General features: G+C 33.6%; 1 protein-coding gene across 1 annotated transcript in view; it reads left to right on the top strand.

Annotated features, from left to right (window-relative positions):
- Nucleotides 1-21,794, top strand: part of DIS3 (DIS3 homolog, exosome endoribonuclease and 3'-5' exoribonuclease) — a 39,122-nt gene that overhangs the window by 12,737 nt on the left and 4,591 nt on the right. The window contains exons 5-16 of the mRNA XM_074191797.1: nt 2,485-2,652; nt 3,821-3,985; nt 5,746-5,859; nt 10,497-10,634; nt 11,234-11,380; nt 12,392-12,508; nt 13,992-14,093; nt 15,199-15,263; nt 15,351-15,435; nt 16,862-16,989; nt 17,894-17,980; nt 19,848-20,004. Of these exons, the coding sequence (XP_074047898.1) occupies nt 2,485-2,652; nt 3,821-3,985; nt 5,746-5,859; nt 10,497-10,634; nt 11,234-11,380; nt 12,392-12,508; nt 13,992-14,093; nt 15,199-15,263; nt 15,351-15,435; nt 16,862-16,989; nt 17,894-17,980; nt 19,848-20,004 (1,473 nt within the window). The remainder of the gene's footprint in view (nt 1-2,484; nt 2,653-3,820; nt 3,986-5,745; nt 5,860-10,496; nt 10,635-11,233; nt 11,381-12,391; nt 12,509-13,991; nt 14,094-15,198; nt 15,264-15,350; nt 15,436-16,861; nt 16,990-17,893; nt 17,981-19,847; nt 20,005-21,794) is intronic.

Here is a 21,794-nt window from a genome sequence, read left to right as displayed (position 1 = left end):
TTTCAGGGAGATCAGGGATGAACAGGTTCTAAGAGGAATAGGTAATATACTATTGTGGTAAATTAAGTGGCAATTGTGTATAAGTATTCCAAAAAAGTCCCACAATACACAATCTAGTTGGGGAAACAAGTTTTTGAAAAGTTAAATAATAAAAATTTTAAATTAACTACACATAAAGCACTGTGCGAGGTGTTGAATGAAGACATAAATATGGGGGCTTTGATTGAAGGTTCTTGACCTTCGTTTTTGAAGAAGACCAAAGTGACAACACTGTGTTTGAAATAAATTACAGTGTGTCTGACTCTGACTGATTAGACCAATATGAGCTCATAATGTTCTACCACAGTTTGGGCAAAAATAGTCCATGTGATGACTGGGATGTTTACTGTAAACTTATGAATATCATGTTTCTTTTGAGCCGCTTCAATTCTGCCTTTATCATAGAGTGCAGCCTCACTGATGAGGGCATGCTCTGCTGGCCAGTGTCTCTATGCTGTACAATCAATTCTAAAGTTCAGTGAGACCTAGTATAGTAGGAAAGAGATAGAAATTTTCCATTAATTTTGACTTGAAAGAATGGGTAGAAATTTAAAAGATAAAGATTAGAGGTATGGGGACAATACAGGAATAGGAATAGAACAAAGACTAAAGTGACAGAAATTGTAGCAACTTTAGGAGATAAAAAGGAAACCATTTCAACTGGACCACAGAGATGAGTGCCTTGGGATGAAATTGGAAAAAGAGTGGCATCAAACCATGGGGAATCTTGATTACCTGATATCCTCAAAGCGAGGGAGGGAGTTTTGAAGCATGAAGGGAGGAAAGAGTCATGGTGGGAAGATCTTAAAGGAAACTATTATAGTATTCTAGGACAGTGGGAGGAAGGACCTTTGTTAGGATATTTAAAATAGGAATAGAGAGCAAGTACATTGCAGGGATATGATCCAGAAAACTTTCCAACCATGAGTTTCTCTCTCATCATATATCAAAAGATAAAGCCACAACTTCTAACATGGGGAAGTTGAGCTTTTGATGACATTCTTGTCAAATAGTGAATTGCAAGGAGAAACAGTCTTTAGGGAAAAGAAAATGCACAATAGAAACTATCACAGTATAGCACGTGATTGTCATTTACACAGATGATGAGCAACTAAGTGAAGAAGGGACTAGAGTCACTTACTAGAATCTCTTAATTATATGACCCTAGACAAGTCAATTTCCTCATCTGTAAAGTAGCTCTGCTCAGATAATATTTGTGAAGTGTTTTGCAAGCTTTAGTTTGCATATAAAAATTAGCTATTATGGATCAAAGGAGGGTGGTAAACTTTAATCTTATTCAGGGAAATCTTTCCGTAGACTTGTGTTATTATGTGAAGAGACAGTGATTAACCATTTGATTAGTTGGAATATTTGTGTATGGCATTAATAGAACTGAAAAGAAAGGTTAGAACCTGTTTATGAAGTTACTTGAGTAGAAAGACTGGTACTGGGGATATGACACTGGACTTAAAAGTAAAGAAAATTAGGGTTCAGATTTATTTCTCTCTACTTGTTTCCTTTTGTGTCAAGTGAAAGGATCTAAAGTTCCTTTCAGGGTAATCCATGATCTTATAGTTAATTAATTACTGCTTTCCTCATATAAAACCATCAAAGGTTGATGAATTTAAGAATGACATTGTTTGAAAAAATGAGTGTCAGAAAAGTGTATCAGATGAATTAGAGGAAGGAGAAACTGAAGTCAGATCTGGAGAAGATCCTGTAATAAGTCTTTTTTTATTATCTCCACCATTCATCTTGAACATCTCAAATATTTTTTTCATAGAAGTTTTAAAATTGGAAAAAAAAGAAGTCTTTAGTCAGGAGAATGAAAAAGGAAAAGATGAATTTTAGGAATATTGTGAAGAAAGAATGAGTATAACTTGGTAACTCAATGAGAAAAGACATAATTGGGAAATAGTTTTGTGGAAGGGAATGAATGAGGAATTTGAATTTAAAATAATGGAATTTTTAGTGTTAAGAGAAATTAGATATGAACCTTGTCTGACACATCACTTAATTGATGAGCATTTCAGGATGTAGAGATTTGGTCACAGTCACAAAGTTGGTGAACCTGGGATAAAAGGTAGGTTTCTTGATCAGATCAGTGTTCTTTTTATTCTCGAATTTAGGAGACAGCAGGACAGTTAAAAAGAAGTGTCCAGAGGACTGGTGGAAATGTGATATGAGGAGAAAAGTCAAAATTTGTTCCTGTCATGCTGATGGTCATTTATTATACCATAGTCTGGAGTTTGTTTTACTTCCTTTTTTCTTAATGCCTAAATATTGAGTAAAAAAAAAGACCCTTTACATTTATTTTAATTGTTATTTGAAGAAACATTAAATGTATATCTTATTTTTAAGTTGGAAAGAATTTTCTGTGACTTGCTATTGAAAGGAAGTTTGAGTGCATTGTTACTAATCACATATTTTTGACTTATTTCACAGAATGAAATAGAAAGCCGGAAAGTAATATTTCCAGAGCATCTTCCACTAAGTAAATTACAGCAAGGTATAAAGTCTGGTGCATATCTTCAAGGAACATTCAGAGCAAGTAGAGAGAATTATCTTGAAGCCACAGTCTGGGTTCATGGAGATGATGAAGAGAACAAAGAGGTAAATTTGGAATGATATGAATGATATTACTTCATATCATGTTTTTTTGAGATGATTTCTTTCATTTTGTCCGTTTGGGGACAATTATCTAGGCCTTGGGGACCAGGGTATTCATTTTCTTTGACAATTTTGGAGCTTCCTTGACCAAACTTACTCTTTGATTTGCTCACTATTCATGTAACATTAATAATAATAATAATAATAACAACAACAACAACAAGAGTTATGTACTTAATAATAATACATCTAGAGCTGGACTTGGAGTCAGGAAGATTCATCTTTGTGAGGTCAAATCTGGCCTCAGACACTTACTAGCTGTGTGACTCTGGGCATGTCACCTAACCCTATTTGCCTCAGTTTCCTCATTTGAAAAATGGGCTGGAGAAGACAAGCCACTCCAGTATCTTGGCCAAGAAAGCCCCCTAGATGGGGGGGGTGTCATAAAGTGTTTGGCACAACTGAAATTACTGAAAAACAACAAAACAAAAATAGTGATGACAATAACATTATATAGCACTTACTATCCCCATTTTATAGATAAGGAAACAGACACTGTTTGTGTCTCAGACCAGATCTAAACTCAGATGTCCTGATACCAGATCTAGTGCTCTATCCACTCCCTTGATTCTTATATTTCTACACATTGTAGTAGGTGCTTTTATTACCCTTATTTTATAGGTGAAGAAACTGAGGCTTAGAGGTTAATGTCATGCAGTCACAGAATTAAGAAGTGTCTGTGGAAAGATTTGAACTTAATTCATCTTGACAAATCCAACATTTTATCCACTGTATTTATCCTTTGTAACTACCATATACTCAGCTTGCATATGAGTGCTATTTAAACAATTCTCCCCAGGTTATATGACTGAAGCTGTCCTCTATACCTTCTTAATTGGCTTTATTATATGAGTAAATGTAAAATATTCCACCCTTTTATTTGTATAATAAAGAAACGGGGAACATTGTGTAAAAACAACGACAAAAAGTAACATTTTGCTCAATATAATTTTGAAAATATTCATATCATGGCTAATTATTGGAGGTAAGTGAAAGGACACTGTAAATATAGATAGAGCTCGCAGGATACCTATACCAAACTACATTCTGGACACATTTTCATTGAGTAATGGGATCGTTTATCTGTCTTTCTTTTACTATTTATATACAGATCATCCTGCAAGGACTTAGAAACTTGAACCGAGCTGTTCATGAGGATATTGTAGCTGTGGAGCTTTTGCCCAAAAGTCAATGGGTAGCACCATCTTCTGTGGTCCTGCAAGATGAAGGTCAAAATGATGATGATATAGAAGATGAAGAGGAGAAAGAAAATACTGTATGAAATTAAAGAGGTTTTCATGCTCAGTTTTGTTTCTCTTTATTATCAGTTAAGATAAACTTTATAGTGTTTAAAATATTCCTCCAAATTACTGACATCACAAGTGGATTTGAGTATATGTTTTAAACAGACTATTTTTAAACAAAGTCATATAAAACCATTTTTTGGGTAAACAGCCTAAATATATATAAAGCACAATTTATTGTTTTAGCAGCATTTAGGGGATTTTTTTGGTCATTAGCTATACATAATTAACTTGATACAGAGAAACTATTGATGTTGATATTAAAACTTAAAGTCCATGATTTTAAAGTTAATTAGGTAGAAGCCTGGTATAGTGGGGGGGGGGGGGGGGAATCAGTATTTTTAATTATAGGACTTGCATTTGAATCTAAGTTGTGTTCTTGTGTGACACAGAAAAAAGTCTGTAAATTCTGGATAGTTTTCTCATCTGAAAAATAAAAGTGGGACTAGATTATCTTTAAGATTACTTTTAGCTATTAATCTTATGTTTCTATTAACTGAAATGTAGGTAAATACATTTTTAAAAATTATTTGTATAAAGTATAAGCTCTGAACTTTTTATTGAATGAATGTTTTCCAGATTTTTTCTGTTGCCTTTTTCCTGAATATTTTTAAATGAGATCCAATATGGGAAAGGATACTTTCAAATGTTTATCATCATCAAGAACATAGAGTTAAGAGTATATATCATAAAACATTTTATTTTTTATCTTTTGTGAGTCTTAGAATATGTTATTTCAGATTTGTAATAGAGATACAATTTTTCCCCATCTGAATGATATACTCTGGATTTTTACTCTTAATTTTGACCTTAAAATGTGTGTATATGGTATTATAAGTTTAAATGTTTTTATAGTCCTTTTAAGGCCTTCTTGTAATTAGCCCTTTCATCTGCCATGATTATAAACTGAAGCACAGAGTGATTAATATGCTCACATTAATAGAGCTAATTTCTAATGCCAGGTGCTGGATAGAATCCTGACCTTTTCACTATACCACATTCTTTCTTTCTGTCTTATTATTATGAAGGACCATAGTAATAGAATATTTTTTCTAGTATGAGATAATATTTATTCCTGACTTATTTTTTTAACTTGCAGATGAAAATAATGCCATGGTTCACAAAATATTTAGTTACATTTCCTGTTTCCCCTAGAAATATATATAGCCACTACAGTGTCATTTAATAAAGTCGACATAAAATGGAACAACATATCAGGAGATTAAGAAAGTTCTCATGTAGGTAGTTCTTGATCTGATCTTGGAAGGAAACTAGGGATTCTAAGAAGTGATAGGAAGAAAGGAGTGAATTTAGGCATGGAGCAGTAGGATTACCAGTTGAATATGAAGCATAATAAAGTATAATGAGGTAGAACAAGAATGTAAAGGTATGTTGGAGTCAGGCTCTAAAGGGATTTAAGTGTTTTTAGATAAAGAAATTTGTAATTGACCTAGAGAAAATAGGGTTGAACTGAGTTCATATAATATTTAATTTTTAGGTGCTTACAGTTTGGTTGGTTTAGCATACTGCTTTATTGTGGTTGAAACTACTTTGAAAGTTTGATCACACTGTTTCACAGAATTTTAGAGTTAATAGAGTTTATTATGATGTCATAATTTACAACCTGAATGTTGCTGTATCTGTTTACATGTGTTTATGAAAAACTTTTCTTTTGTTGTATTAATGAGAAGATAGCTAAGCACTTGGTTCTATTTTGATTTTTAAATTGCAGCTGAAGACTGCTATAAATGAGAAAATGTTAAGACCTTCAGGAAGAGTGGTTGGAATAATAAAGAGGAACTGGAGACCATTTTGTGGTATGCTTTCTAAGTCTGGTATTAAGGAGGTAAGTGAAAACATTTTTCTTAGCAATATTTGAAATGCCTACATGAGTGTAATTCAGCAGCTATTTAATAAATTCCTCCTGTGTGCAACATACTATGCTACATGCTAGGGGACATACAATATTTGGAGAACACATGGTTCTAGCTCTTACTTACAGGCTAGTAACTTGATAAGACACTAACATAGTCTATACATAGTATTCCATGATAATTGCTTTTTAAAAAAACACAACGAATTATGAAGGAGGAAGTCAGACTGTTTTGGATTAGCTAAAGTGACATTAGAGTTGGACTTTGGAGGGAGGTTAGGCCCCCTCAGGTACCAAAGAGTATGTAGCAGGGAGTATGGTGTAAAAAGACTAGAAAGATGCTGGAGGCTGGGTTATAAAGGGCTTTAAATGCCAGACAGAGGGTTGATCAGAAACTGGAGGTGCTAGGAAACCATTGGAGTAGGAGGGTGACCTGGTTGGACCTATATTTTAGGAAAACAGTTTTTTTTGACTGAATGAAGCGTGAACTAGAATGGGAACAGCCTTGACATGGAAAGACTAACTGGCCTTGATATATGGAAAGACCTAGTCCAGGTGTGAGATGATAGGTTGCTGCACCAAGCTGGTACCAGGACCAAAATGAAAAGAAGGGGTTTATTTGAAAGATGTTACAGTGGTGAAGTTGATAGGTCTTAACAAAAATTTGGATATGAGGGGTGAGAGAAAGTGAAGAACCAAAGATGACACCAGCTGTCTAGCCTGGGTTCCTAGGAGGATAATGATATTCTTGAAAATATACTGAAGTTTGGAAGTGAAGGAGGGCTTAGGGGGAAAGATCCTGAATTACCATTTGGACATCTTGAGTTTTTAGATGTCCACTGGATATCCATTTCTTGATAACTGAAAGGCAGTTTCAAGATGCTCAGCTAGAGGTCAACATAGAAGATATAGTTGGATGTGGCAATATCCTCAGCAGTGATATTTCATTTAACAATTTCATCAACTCTTGGGGGCTGATAAAATTGATAAATGAAGTATATTATGAAGAAGAGAAGAAGCCCCAGTACATATTTTAGAGAAAGCAGTTTCTAGTGACAGAGGAGAACAGGAGTTAGACTTCAGAGAATTAAGAAGTATTCAGGAGGAAAGGAAGTAGAAGCATCTATTTTAAATGATTTTCTCAAGTTTAGCCACAAAAGACAGGAAGATGTAGGAATATAGTGAGCAAATGAAGGTGTTTTGAGGATGGGGAAGACATAGGAATGGTTAAAGGCAATAGGAAAAGAATGAGTAGAGAGGTAGAGAGAGTTAGCTGGTCCAAAACAGTCTGACTTGTTCCCTCATAATTCGTTGTGTTTTTTAAAAAAGCAATTATCATGGAATACTATGTATAGACTATGTTAGTGTCTTATCCAGTTACTAGCCTGTAAGTAAAAGCCAGAACCATGTGTTCTCCAAATATTGTATGTCCCCTAGCATATAGCATAATATGTTGCACACAGGAGATGGTAGATGAGAGGGTGGGGATAATAGAGCAGACTATCTGTTAGGGAAGAAGGTCTGAAATGAGGTAATTTGTGCAAGTAGAGGAGTTTTATCTTTGCAAGGAGTTGGACCAGATATTAGTGTGAGGCAAGAGTGGAGGAAATAGTAGGAAAGAGTATCTGTGATGAGATGAGGAGGAGACTAGAGAAAGATCACTGAGTAGCCTCAATCTTTTTTCACTAAAATAGAAAGCAAAGTTTCTTAGCTAAGAGGATGCTGGGAGAGGGAACCAAGGAAGGTTTGAGGAAAGATGAAAAGAACTTGAGCTTCTTTAGAAAGTAGGATAGGGAATTGTAGCAGCTTTGAAGATGAGATATAACAGGTTTTTAATGGACCCAATTAGAAGAATTAGATAATTTTCTCAAATTTTGTTCAGTGGCATGGATGATGGGAATGCTTAGGCTTGACCTGGCACAATTGATGTCTTGATAAGGGGGCCAGGGATTCAATAGAAGAGGACAGTATAGATCGAGATGGGTAAAATAGAGGGATGACTTACCCTGGGAGATAAGAGGTTTCCCCTCACTTAAGGTTTTCAAGTAGATACTGGATGACTGCTTCTTAGGGATATTGTTGATGGGATTCTTAGGCAGAAGCAAGTTAAAATTCTATGCATGTGGTGTAGGTGATCTGGGCATTGTGAATAATATGAACAAAGGCAATAGAGGTAGGAAAGCACAGGATCTGTTTGTGTCAAAGGCTACTTGAAGCTTTGAATGTAGGATGTTGAGTGGTGTCACAGGCAAAAATAATGAAATCCTCAGGAACATGTTTGCAGGAAAGGTAACAGTCTTGTTTTTGAAAATGTTGCATTTGAGCTGGTTGAGTCTCTTAAGTGAAGATGTCCTGAAGGCAGTTGGAAGGTGTAGGTTTAGAACTCAGAAAAGAGTTCAAGCCTGTATATATAAATTTGAGAACCATTTGCACAGAAAATACTACAAGCTGTGGGCTTCCTAGATTGCCTAGGAAGGAAATGTAGAGAGAGAAGAAAAGAGGACCAAAAGGACACAGATTCTTAGAATATCCTTTTCAGAGTATTCAGAACAGAGAAAGAAATAGTGATGAACTGGTTAGAGAGGTTGGAAGAGTACTAAGATGGATAGAAATGGTTTCTCTGAAGTTAGAACAGGAGACAATGTTAGGTAGAAGCAGCAAAATGGTCAAAATCTTAAGAGTGAGAATGTATGAGAATGAAGAAAGAAAATTGGAGGTGTGAATTAGGGCCATCAATGTTGTAAACTCTCAGCAGTCATATGAAAGATTTTTTTCAGATCAAAAATAAGAGAAATCTAAATGAAAACAACCACGTATTCACTGCATGCTCCATAAAGATAATGAAGGAAGGGGTGGCTAGGTAGCATAGTAGATAAAGCGCCAGCCTTGGAGTCAGGAGTGCCTGGGTTCAAATCCGGTCTCAGACACTTAATAATTACCTAGCCGTGTGGCCTTGGGCAAGCCACTTAACCCCGTTTGCCTTACAAAAACCTAAAAATAAAATAAGATAATGAAGGAAGAAATATTCAACATTGTAGAGACCATGGAAAGATGGACTTACTAAAATGCTGTTGTTGGAGTTATGAATTCTCGTACCATTTCTACAAAACCTTTCAGAAATGTATTTAAGCATATATCTGAAAAATCTATACCCTTTGACCCACAAATCTCAGTGTCAGAGAACCATAGATACCATAATTTTCATTGAAGTATTTCTGCTGCCAATTCAAACCCTCAAAGTGCCCTCCAAAACTTGAATCAAAGTGAATTGGTTGAAAAGTGACTGAAAAAATTGTGATATATTATTAACAAATTATTATTGCACCATTCAAAATGATAAATTTATGAAGAAGTTGGTGAAAACATGGGAAGGTGAAGTAAAATGAAGTGAGTATAACCAGGAAAAGCATATAAATGCAGAGGACATGAAATGAAGCAGTTTTGGCCTTGTAGAAACCCTGTCTTTCACTGGAAGATTTTGGATGCTTAATGTTTTCGAGTCAGCACTAATGAGTGGGTACACTGTAGGCATATACAGAGATGAGAAATAGGATTCTGTGTATGAGATCAATATTATTAGAAAATAAGAAATAAGAGAAATAATGTTTAATTTGGATAGAATGCTCTCAGGAGTAGTATCTACTTTTGAGTTGTTTTTTTTAAGATTTGTCAAGGCAATATGGGGTTAAGTGGCTTGCCCAAGGCCACACGGCTAGGTAATTATTAAGTGTCTGAGGCCAGACTTGAACTCAGGTACTCCTGACTCCAAGGCCAGTGTTCTATCCACTGCACCATCTAGCTGCCCCTTGATTTTTTAAAATCTGTTTTCTTTGCAAAAAAAGGAAAGAATTCCTAAGAGGGTGGCATTAGTAATATTCAGAAATTTCTTATTGTTATGTAAAAACAGTAAACAACAATTAGTATATTTTTAGCCTTGAAAAATTAAAAGAAGTCATTCATGATCTTTGAATCAGAGTATTATAGCAAATAGGGCACCGAACTTACTTGGCATAGATTTAACTAATTGTATGAGTGTGCAAATCAGTAAACTTTCAGCTTCCGTGTTCTCAGTGGTAAAATAAGGATAAGATTCTGTATTTCATAGAATTGTTATGAGGAACAATTGAGATAACATGTAAAAGGGGCGGCTAGGTGATGCAGTGGATAGAGCACTGGCCCTGGAGTCAGGAGTCCTTGAGTTAAAATCTGGCCTCAGACACTTAATTACCTAGCCCTGTGGCCTTGCAAAAAAACCTTTAAAAAAAAAAAAGGAAAATGTAAAGCAACATAAATGTCTTTTTGTTTAAATTTTTTCAATAAAAACCCATTTTCAAAGGGTTAAGGAAATAGAGGCTCTGGGTAAAGATAGCTCTTTAAAGTAGTAATAGGAAAAGTTAAGAACATAAATAGTAGATGATTCAAGCAGGGATTGCACTGTAAAAGAATGGGAATGACTATTGAAACAGTTTGTCAGAAGAAATGGGAAGAAAAATTACCAAAGTTTCTGATGGAGAATTCTTTTCTCTTACTGAAATGTTGGAATAAAGTGTGTTTTTTACTTTTTTGAGGAACTTATAACCCACCAAATACAGTTTCCTTATTGTCTATAGTCAAGAAGACATCTCTTTACACCTGCTGACAAGAGAATACCTCGGATTCGAATAGAAACAAGACAAGCCTCAGCCTTAGAAGGACAAAGAATTATTGTTGCTATTGATGGTTGGCCCAAGAATTCTAGATATCCTAATGTAAGTTATTTTTAGAGGTGAGAAGTCTTTTCTATCATGTCTAAAAAGAAATATGTATGATGTGAAATTTGCACTGAAAATTAGTTGTGTCCATTTTGGCTATTTTATTAATTTGTGCTTGTAGTTCAAGAAATTGTGAAGTTATTGTCAATTTAACCTCTTTAAAGTATTGTTTGTAATAGCTTACTTGAAAAATAAAATCATAAAAAGGCTGTATTTTGCCACTTAAGGAAAAAATAACAGTTCCTGGAATTGAAATGCTTCTTACCATTTACATTTGAAAAAAAAAGTTCTCTACAGAAATAACTGGTGTATTTTGAAACTTAGTTGAAGCCTAAAGGGCAATAGGAAATAAACAGATTCAAGGTCTGTGGTAATACATTTTGAATATGTTTGTACTCTCTCCAACCATCCAATCCATTGATTTCAGTTTTCTCTTTTGTTCATTGGAAGAGACTATTGTCTGCCTAATTCCCTGGGTTAGTTTAGGAATGGTAAATTGTGAAAAGCATTTGAATAGCAGTGACTTAATAAGAGAAGCTAAATCTGGTGGTTAAAGAATTGTAAAATAAGATTTCTGAAATAATTATTATTTTTAGGGTCACTTTGTAAAAAATTTAGGTGCTGTTGGAGATAAAGAGACTGAAACCGAAGTTCTTCTACTTGAGCATGATGTTCCCCATCAGCCTTTCTCTCAAGCTGTTCTTAGTTTCCTGCCAAAGATGCCCTGGAGCATCACTGAAGAGGTGAGAAAAAGAGATGTCAAATGAGCTGTATTCATTTAGGGAAAAAGTGGTGCCTTAGCCTACCAGAAATACAGCTCCTGACATACTGTCTTTTGCTCCTTCCAATAGGAGATTCTAATTTTGTGTTAGTTTTCCCTTTTTTTTAAAACATAGACTGTTGGAATATCTTATGACATTTAAAGCAAAATGAGAAACCTCAGCTTTTTTCCCCCCTCTCATTTTTATCTTATCTATTGATCAGTTAATATGTCAATTTTGCCCTGACCAAAATACTTTTAGGTATTTGAAAAAAAATTTATGCTTGACCTGAAATTCTAAACTCTCAGGAAGCAGGAAATTGTATAGTTTTAGTTTCAAGGGAGAATAAAGGGTCTAGATATGTTCAAATAAAATTGTTTAGCTTCAATTCACATTTAAACTGAGATGGAGATGTATATGTGTGTTTTAATAACTCAATATATTAAATATTGCATTGTATTTGCCCAAAGATCTTTTGTGAAGGATTTACAGGAGCACTCTGGCAAGAATTATGCTGGATGAAATAGCATTCATGGGTTATATAATCTTACTGTTAGAGGTAGTTACCTATACCAGGAGGTGCAGGTTAAAAACATGATAAAAAGTTAAAAAATAAGTGTTTGTACATATGTGTACATATATTATTATAAAGTAATATAATAAGATCTTGGAACTTAAAAGGGTCACAATTTCATGAGTTGGAATCTCCCTTCACTTTAAAAGATTGAAATCTCCTTCTAATTAACTTAATAAAAGTGGTAATACAGAATTGTTATAACTGAAAAAAACTGGAGGCTTCACAGTTCCACTAAAGGCTTCTCCAGCCTGCTCTCAGGGCTCCAGCTCTGCTGATATAACTTTGAGCACCAAGGGTAATGTAGACCACAGTGTAGCACTGAAGAATTAATTAAAAATAAGCTAAAATATATTAATCCTCCCCCCCAAGTGTTGAATTATTGTTCTATGATTTTTTCCTTTTATGCTGTCTTATAGGATATGAAGAATAGAGAAGATCTGAGGCATCTTTGTGTTTGTAGTGTGGATCCTCCAAAGTGTACAGATATAGATGATGCTTTACATTGTCGAGAACTTGAAAATGGAAATCTAGAGGTAGACATTTTCCAAGGTCACTTTTGCTGGAGATGTTATTTTTACAGCTTATGTTCAGTTAGAACTTTACCTGGATTTTTCATCTGGTAGAATTTATTTGTTAAGTGCCAGAATATAAATGGGTTTGTATTATTAGATTAAAATGTTAGGTATGATGTATCATTTTTCTTTTTTGTTGAACTTCTTTCTCCGTAGACATCCTTCGGAAAAATTAATGTACCCTGCAGAATGTCTTCGTGTTTTTCATTACTTCCTGTCTTTTTTTATTTACTTTATTTATTTATTTTGAATTTTATAATTTTTCCCCTACTCTCACTTATGCACCCCCCACAGAAGGCAGTCTGTTAGTCTTTACATTGTTTCCATGGTGTATATTGATCTAAGCTGAATGTGATGAGAGAGAAATCATATCCTTTAAGGGAAAAAAAGTATAAAAGATAGAAAAATTACATAAGATAATTGGGTTTTTTCTTTAAATTAAAGGTAAATAGTCTTTTGTCTTTGTTCAAACTCCACAGTTCTTTCTCTGGATACAGATGTTATTCTCCATTGCAGAGACCCCAGAATTGTGCCTGATTGTTGTACTGATAGAATGAGCAAGTCCATTAAGATTGATCATTACCCCCATGTTGCTGTTAGGGTGCACAGTGTTCTTCTGGTTCTGCTCATCTCACTCAGCATCAGTTCATGCAAATCCCTCCAGGCTTCCCTGAATTCCCTATCCCTCCTGGGTTCTAATAGAACAATAGTGTTCCATAACATACATATACCATAATTTGTTCAGTCATTCCTCAATTGATGGACATTCACTGAGTTTCCAATTCTTTGCCACCACAAACAGGGCTGTTATGAATATGTTTGAACAAGTGATGTTTTTACTCTTTTTTCATGATTTCTTCAGGATATGGCTAGACCCAGTAGTGGTATTGCTGGATCAAAGGGTATGCACATTTTTATTGCCCTTTGGGCATAATTCCAAATTGCTCTCCAGAAAAGTTGGATGAGTTCACAGCTCCACCAACAATATATTAGTGTCCCAGATTTCCTACATCCCTTCCAACAATGATCATTTTCCTTTCTGGTCATATTGGCCAGTCTGAGAGGTGTGAGGTGGTACCTCAGAGATGCTTAATTTGCATTTCTCTAAGAAGTAGTGATTTTGTGCAATTTTTCATATAACTATGAATCACCTTGATTTCCTCATCTGTAAATTGGCTGCATATCCCTTGACTATTTGTCAATTAGGGAATGGCTTGTTTTTTAAAAAATTTGACTCAATTTTCTGTATATTTTAGAAATGAATCCTTTGGCAGAAATACTAGTTGTAAAAAATTTTTCCTAATTTACTACATTTCTTTTGATTTTGATTACAGTGGTTTTGTCTGTGCAAAAGCTTTTTGATGTAATCAAAATTATCTAGTGTTTTTTTAATGATATTCTCTATCTCTTCCTTGGTCATAAATTGCTTCTTGTCTTTTTTGAGGTTGGGGTTCACATTGCAGATGTTAGCCACTTTATTCGACCAGGAAATGCTTTGGATCAAGAATCAGCTAAAAGAGGAACCACTGTTTATCTTTGTGAAAAAGTAAATATTATTCATTCAGCAAATATTTATAACATGTCTACTGTATGAAAGGTATTGTAATGGGTGCTGTGGGGGATACAAAGAAGTCTTAAGACAGTACAAACAGAGTGGAATTTTTATGAGTTTTCATAGCAATATTTTTATGAAGATTGTTGAAGGATTTTTGAGTAAAATTATTTGAGAAATTTTCTAGAGAGGAAAAATTTTAATCTGGAATTAATGAAGGCTTTTGTCTTATCAGTGCATAACCGTCACAGTAGGGATATTTACAGATTTTTTTTTTGTACTCTTTATAAACAAGTATCTCAATTGGCAATTAGAGATAGTTCATCTTTTTTTTTAAGATTTGTTTCTTGGCTATGTCAGAGCAGTGTATTGTCATAGAAATATAGGCTATTCTATAGGTAATCAGTCAGCAAGCATTTATTAAATACTTGACTTGTGCCCCAAACCTATGCTAGTCTCTGAGAATACAAGTACAGAAATCCAGCAAGGCTCATTTCTAAGGACCTTACATTTTAATTAGGAGCCAACAAGTTCATATGTAAGTTTGATGCAGCATCAATAGATTATGAATAATTATAAGGGGAGGGACTTTAAGAGGTCATTTAGACCTTTTATAAGATCACATTTAATTTGTTAAAGGTGTATTGAACCAAAAAAAAACAGGTTTGCCAAAAATATCATTAATTTAAAATTTTATGGTGTAAATTTTTTGTTAAAAAAAGAAAATAATCTCCGTCAGAACTAGATCCCTGAACTGAATCAATCCTAGTCTAATCTTCCTACTATAGCATGTTGCCATAATTCCTCCTTCTGTGTTCTAGAAATGTAGAAGTGTCATTAGGATCTCATGTTTGAAAAATGAATTTTCCTTTAATTCATAAAAATTTTGTTTATTTTCCCATTTTGCATTTAATAGGAAAAAATGAATTAAATTTCAGATAAATGTTTACTAAAAGTAAAAGTATATAAAGCATAACATTTTATATTATAAATATAGTATATAAAGTATAAAACTTTGTTATATGTAAATTATAAAAGTAGAAGTATATAATAGTATATATAAAAGTAATTTTTAAGATTTTATTTCTGTCTTTTACAGAGAATTGATATGGTTCCTGAATTGCTTAGCTCTAACTTATGTTCCTTAAGGTCAAATGTGGACAGGTATCTGTGCATACTTTTTCATAAGATGATATTTATATTAAATATTTACCACTATTTTTATTTAATTTTATATGTCTTTTTTCCTAGGCTAGCATTTTCATGTATTTGGGAAATGAATCACAATGCTGAAATTTTAAAGACCAGGTTTACAAAAAGTGCCATTAATTCAAAGGTAAAGTGTAAAGTTTTCCTTTATATTAAAAAAAAATTGAGTTCTTTGAAGAAAATTGCCTTTCAAAACAAAGTTCACTTGAGTTAGGAAACTCCAGAAAACATATTGCGAGCTTCCCTAGTGCTTCTTTTAGAAAGTACTCCAACCTAGAGCTTTGAATTTCCTAGTATTCTTCTTTTCCTGTTAGGGAGTAGCAAGATTGACAAGAGCCATAAAGTTTCACTTGACCAGTTGAAAATTATATTGAAAGCTGTAAAGTTAAGAGTTTTACAGGGCATTAGAATAAAGAATTTCAAATCCTTTAGATTGGAAAGGATAAAGTAATCTTAATTTTCCATGTGAACTATTTCAGAAAATACATTTAAAAGTTTATGTGGAATGCTGAATGAATTATGACCTAGAATTAACATTTTATATCTATATATATGCAATTAGGAATTTTAATCCCTGCAGCAGTCTCTTTTGCTCTTATTATTGCAAATTTCTAATACTAGTTTGAAATTTGGGTTGAGAAACAGCAGTACATGGAGGGCATTGGGGATTGAATTCTTTTTCTGGTCACAAAGTCATCCTTAGGCAAAATTTTGAAATAAATAGAATTTGTCTTTGTTACTATGTTATCTTTCTGTCTGCATTTATCCCTTTCACATATTTATGTTTCTTTCTCCCTGGACCCCAAACCTTTATGTTCCTAAGTCATCAACTATGAAACCTTATTCCATCCTGCTATACTTCCAAAAGACTATATTTTCAGAATTTATAAATTCCTTTCCTGCCAATCAGAGCTCCCAGGCATCAGCTTAGTTAACTAGATTATAACAAGAAAGCAGATGTTACTGGATAATATTATTTTGTCAATTACTGATAGTCCTTTAACTACTTCAGAGGTACTCATAGTTTTAAAAATATTTTTTAAACAATAAGAATTTCTAATTGATGGTAACACAGTGAAGTGAACTGTGCTACAAAATTTAGACATGGTGAGATAAGCTAATGGAAAGGAACTTTCCCAAGTATTTTCAACTATTAACTAAATGTTAGATTTAGTCAGCAAATAAAGAAAACATACACTGCATCTTTTCTTCGTAATTTTCAACTATTAAGAATTCCAGTGATTCTTAGGTTTCAATTAAAAACTAAAGTAACCATTGAGGAGGAAACTGAAATAGAATAATTTCGTTTTAATCTTTTTAATTCAGTATAACATTGATTTTTAGGTAGATGACAAAATTCTGCTCTGATAAATGTTTGTTTAATAGATCAGAAATAGCAGGTTTGAAAGTAGGAATCTTTACTCTATATTTCTTTTTCATTATTGATTTTAAGCAGTTTGACATTATGGATTTTAGATTTCCACGTGAGATTGCAAGGTACAAATCTCATTTTCTTGTCCATAATTGTGTTAATTCATAATTTCTTTTTTCAGGCTTCCCTTACATATGCAGAAGCTCAAATGAGAATTGATTCAGCAACCATGAATGATGATATTACCATTAGTCTTCGTGGACTAAATAAACTAGCAAAAATTCTGAAGAGACGAAGAATAGATGCAGGGTATGTTTTCTTAATTTGCTGACTAAATCTAACATTTAGTGATTTATGTAGCAAATATTTCTAGTGTGTTTTAAGCACTGTATTTAAATTTATGTGCATATTAATTGTTTAACACATGCATATTAAATGTGACATGTATATATTTACATAATAAATGTATATTAAGTACTTTAGAGGAACTATGATATATTGGATAGAAATCTGGTCTCAGAACCAACTAAGACTTGCATTCAAGTCTCAATTCTGACTTGTACTATCTCTGTGACTCTAGAAAAGTCACAGAACTTCTCATTGTTCTTAGCAAGTAAGATTAGAAGTTGCAGAGAATGTGCTTACCTGATTTCTTACACTGTGAAATCATCAGTCTAGTCTCTGTCTTTAGCCTTTATAAACTACTATATAAAAAGTTTTGTAAAAGGTAAAATTCTCATCCAGTAGCATCATATCATATCCATTAACTAGGAACAAGCTATATCCTTAGACCACCTAATAAAACCTGTGATTGCTCATTCTAGAAGTTTGGTTAATAGTTCTCATTCTTTTTTTTATGATTTAGTAAATACTTGTTAAAAATATTGCAGGAGGGAAAAAATACTTAAATTACTTGTCTTTTGATAAGTTCTAATGTTTTCTTTTTGAAAGTCACTTTTCTAGATTATTTAAATCTTTTCACTAAGTCTGATCTCACTAATTATTGTACTTAAAGCAATTAACCTTCCCAGAGAAGTAGTTTCATCCTAGAATAGGAATGCATTAACTCTAGCTGCTAGACTACAGAAGGCCTACTATATTATTTAAGACCTTCAGGAAAATTTTGTTGTACCCCTATTTTTAATTGAAGGATTGATTTCAAATTTTTTATCTATAATAGGGTCATTTCACCAATCATTTTTTTTTCTTATAGGGCTTTGATACTTTCTTCTCCTGAAGTTCGATTTCATGTGGATAGTGAAAGTCATGACCCTATAGATCTTCAGACAAAGGAACTTAGGTAAGTTATTTTTAAATAAAGGATGAATAAGATTTTGATTTTTCAACATGAACATTTAGCATTTACATATAAACTAAAATAATCACTGGTAGCATTCTCTACACAAAACACAGACACAGACATGCACACACCTGATGTATATGCAAGCTCTATTTTCCCTTGCCTAGTAAAAGATACTTCAGAACTTCAGTGTATTTAAGATCTCTTGAGTGTGGGTATTCTCTCTAGTGGTGCATATCCCCAAAATACCTTTCTATTATGTCTGTTGTTTAATAAACCCCCTCTAAGGATTGTAACCCAGTGAACTTCAGGTTTTTCTCTTTATCTTTGATCACTGAGTACCACAGCAGTATTCAAGTTTCTTTTTACCTTTTGGACAGTTGGGGCCTTTTCATTATCTCATCATTTCATAAGCATCTTTTTTGCCTCTTTAACATATTTCATTGAGAATACGCTAAAACCTATTCTTTTAACTTGCCTTGAATCTCTCCATTGCCTTCCATAAAAGTCATATGGAGGTATGTCCTCATTTCTTCTAAGTCTTTGTCAGTGGACCCTCTCCCCTGCTTTTGCTGTTCTGGGACCGAATGTGGAATACTATATCTGACTTAGTTGCTGTATTGGTTGGTTTTGCTGAACTGCTTTTTATGTCTTATTTTTCCCTTTATGAGGGTTGATTTGCCCCAGGGCAGGGAAGAAAAGGGAGATTCAGAAATAAAAATGATATTTTAACAAATCAATAAAATGTTTATTTGTTGTTTTTTAAATGCTGTTTATTAAATATTTATAAATCTGTCAGTAAGCTCTGATTAGTGTTACCAAGATAGGAAGACTTCTTAAGGATCTGGTAATAAATAAGTCTGAGGATTAACATAGCTGTGAGTCGGTTCATTAGTGATATTGGCCACCAATTGGTAAATTATTTGGTTATGGTAATCCATGAAAATAAGCAGCAGAAAAAATGAGAATGTTGCGATTCATTTTTTTTTTTAGAATTGGGTACATTTACTGCACGTGCTCAGCAAAGGAAGTGGTTCAGTTATGTGGTGAAAGATGAAAAATAGTAGTGGTTATCTTGAATGACAAACTTTGAGATTTTCAGCACATTGAATAGATTCTCCATTAGGGATTTATGGGAAGGCATGTCCTTCATTAAACCCTATGATTCCTTCTAGCTAGCATTCTTTAACACCCGTTCTTTCATTCAAATTCCAAGGTTCGAACAGAAACCAAGGTAAACAGTTAATTATGGAAAAAACCATTATGAATATGGGGGAGGCATGGTGTTAGGAAAGAAAAAAAGATTAAGGTTTGGGCATAGATTTTGATCTGGAAAGGATCATAAGCCATCAAATTCAGAGTCCTGCTTGTACAGATGAGTAAAGAGGTGATATTATCATGACTGTCAAAAATCTTATGTGAACTCAAGTAAAGTGGGGAATAAAGAAAGTCCTAACTTGTCATTTTGTTGTTAGAGGCTGTTAGAGCCCTTTAGAATTCAGGATTATGACTGTGAGAATGACATAGCAGAGAATAGCTTAATATTTTTTAAAATATGTATATATAGTTGTACATTTAATTAATGGTATAATAGGATCATGAATTTAGAGTTCCAAAAAGACATTGGAATTAACCTAGTTCAAGAAGTACTTTGACAGATGAGGAGCTTAAAGAAGATTACAGCTAGGAAATGGCAAGACTGAGATTTAAACTTGTGTCTCCTAATTTGAAATCAAGCACTGCATCTATATTGTACACTCCATTTTGAGACTAGTACAAATAGTGATGTAGTTTGTTCGTAATATTATATTATGATGTTCTAAAAATCTTAAAGTTCACATTTTCTGACATTCTCTTTTATTGACAGAGAAACAAATTCCATGGTGGAAGAATTTATGTTACTTGCCAATGTCTCTGTTGCAACGAAAATCCACGAAGAATTTTCTGAACATGCCTTGCTTAGAAAACATCCTGCTCCTCCTCCATCAAATTATGAAATCCTTTTAAAGGCGGCTAAATCCAAAGTAAAGTCTTCCAGCATCCAAATTCTTGGATATATCTCTCATTGACTTTAGTGAATCACTTGTTCCATTATGATTTTGCCTACTTTAGATATACTGTAAAACATGACAAAAGTTATAATGTTTCTGACTTTTTTAAGTCACTTTTCCAGTTTTTGTATAGAGTCTACCTCAATATGCTAAGACCAAGTTACCAAGAAAGGTCTTAAAATTCCAAATTGTTAAAAATCTCTTCTCTTTCTTCCCATTTTCTATCCAAGAGATGGTTTAAATCAAGAACATTGTGAAGTCCATCAGCTGGTAGTTATGTTAGTCATTGAGAATTGATGGAACATATTCCTTGAGTGATAGAATATCTACAATGTTGAGGACCCTCCTTTAGGAAATAACAAATTTTCTTCTTTGCAAATTCCAAAAGTCCTTGAATTGATTCTTTAATCTTGAGTTGTAATAGTGCTCTTAACAATGTGGGGGGGGAAATTACCTTTGAAAACTATTTTGCATGAAGAATATAAGTAATTCCTATCACTATAGACAAGGAAAGGAAATTGATAAGAGTTAAAATTCTAAGGAGGGAAACTTTGCCTACACCTTCAACAATAGAAGATTAGGAGCAAGGTATGACTACTTTTTTTCTGAGGTTTCTCTGAACTATTCTTGCTTGCCTAGTTGGGTAGAATGAGAAAGAACCTCCCTTGAGCCTACCTTAATACAAGACTACTCTAAAGTCAGAGTAAGAGATGATAGGTATACTCTGAGTTACTCTTTTGAGTTCACTATTTGTCTTTGCTTTTGATTTTTAAATCTTCTGAACTCAGAAATAGAAATTATTGGAATCTTTGTCAAAAGTGACCACTTTCACTTTGTGTTAGGTGAGATGGAAACTGGACAGATCCTAAAATGTGCTTCAGATTTTGAGAACAGATTTCAAGTGACTTAAAAATTCTTTGATGAATTCAGTTGACCAGGCCCAGAATACCCTGTATTTTAATAAATTTGAAACAATTTAGAACAATCTCAATGAGATGTCATCAAGGTCAACTTAAGAGGTCTGTAATGGCATGCTCCAGGTGTTTAATTTTTTTTATCAATAATTTAGAAGAAGGCATAAATGGCATGCCTAAAAAGTTTGTAGTTAATACAAAACCAGGCAGGATGGATCATGTTCCATGATAGTCCAGATCCCCAAAGATCTCAACAGCTGAATGAAATAAGAATTGTAGGTTTTTATTACAGTGCAAATTCTGAGTCAATATTATGACAGCCAAAAAAGTATATATATATAATCTTAGGCTTATGATCTTGAAGGAAACTGAATTCAAGGGGAAATACTATCCAGGACTAATGTATGTATTCTATTTGTCTAATCAGACACTTACTTGAGTTAAGATGTAAAATGCACTCTGTTACAGGAGCATCACTCTTTCATAAACTACAAGGACAGTAATCTTAACTACAACATTTGTAGAGATGTTTTCTTTTGATAGTGGGGAGAGGCAGTTGGCAGGTAATTTAAGAGCATAAATCATTTTAAGGGCAAGAGTGAGGCAAGACTGATTGGATGCTACAGTAAGGTATTTCTTTAGAATTAGAAGGAGGACCTAGAGAAAGGTTGTAAGCAAATGAAAGAGAACTTTAAAATAAGAAGTAAAATTGTTGAGAAATAGCAATGCTAGTTAATGGACCATTGAATTAGGGGTCTTAGGTTCAAATCCCTCCTCAGATGCAGTCACCTAATTTTTAGGACCAGTTTCCTCATCTATAAAATAGTCAGGATTATTGTAATGAAAGAC

Source organism: Macrotis lagotis, chromosome 6, assembly GCF_037893015.1.
Source record: "Macrotis lagotis isolate mMagLag1 chromosome 6, bilby.v1.9.chrom.fasta, whole genome shotgun sequence".
NCBI lineage: Eukaryota > Metazoa > Chordata > Mammalia > Peramelemorphia > Peramelidae > Macrotis > Macrotis lagotis.
Note: the sequence above shows the minus strand (reverse complement) of the source record. Positions and strands in the feature narration are given on the sequence as shown.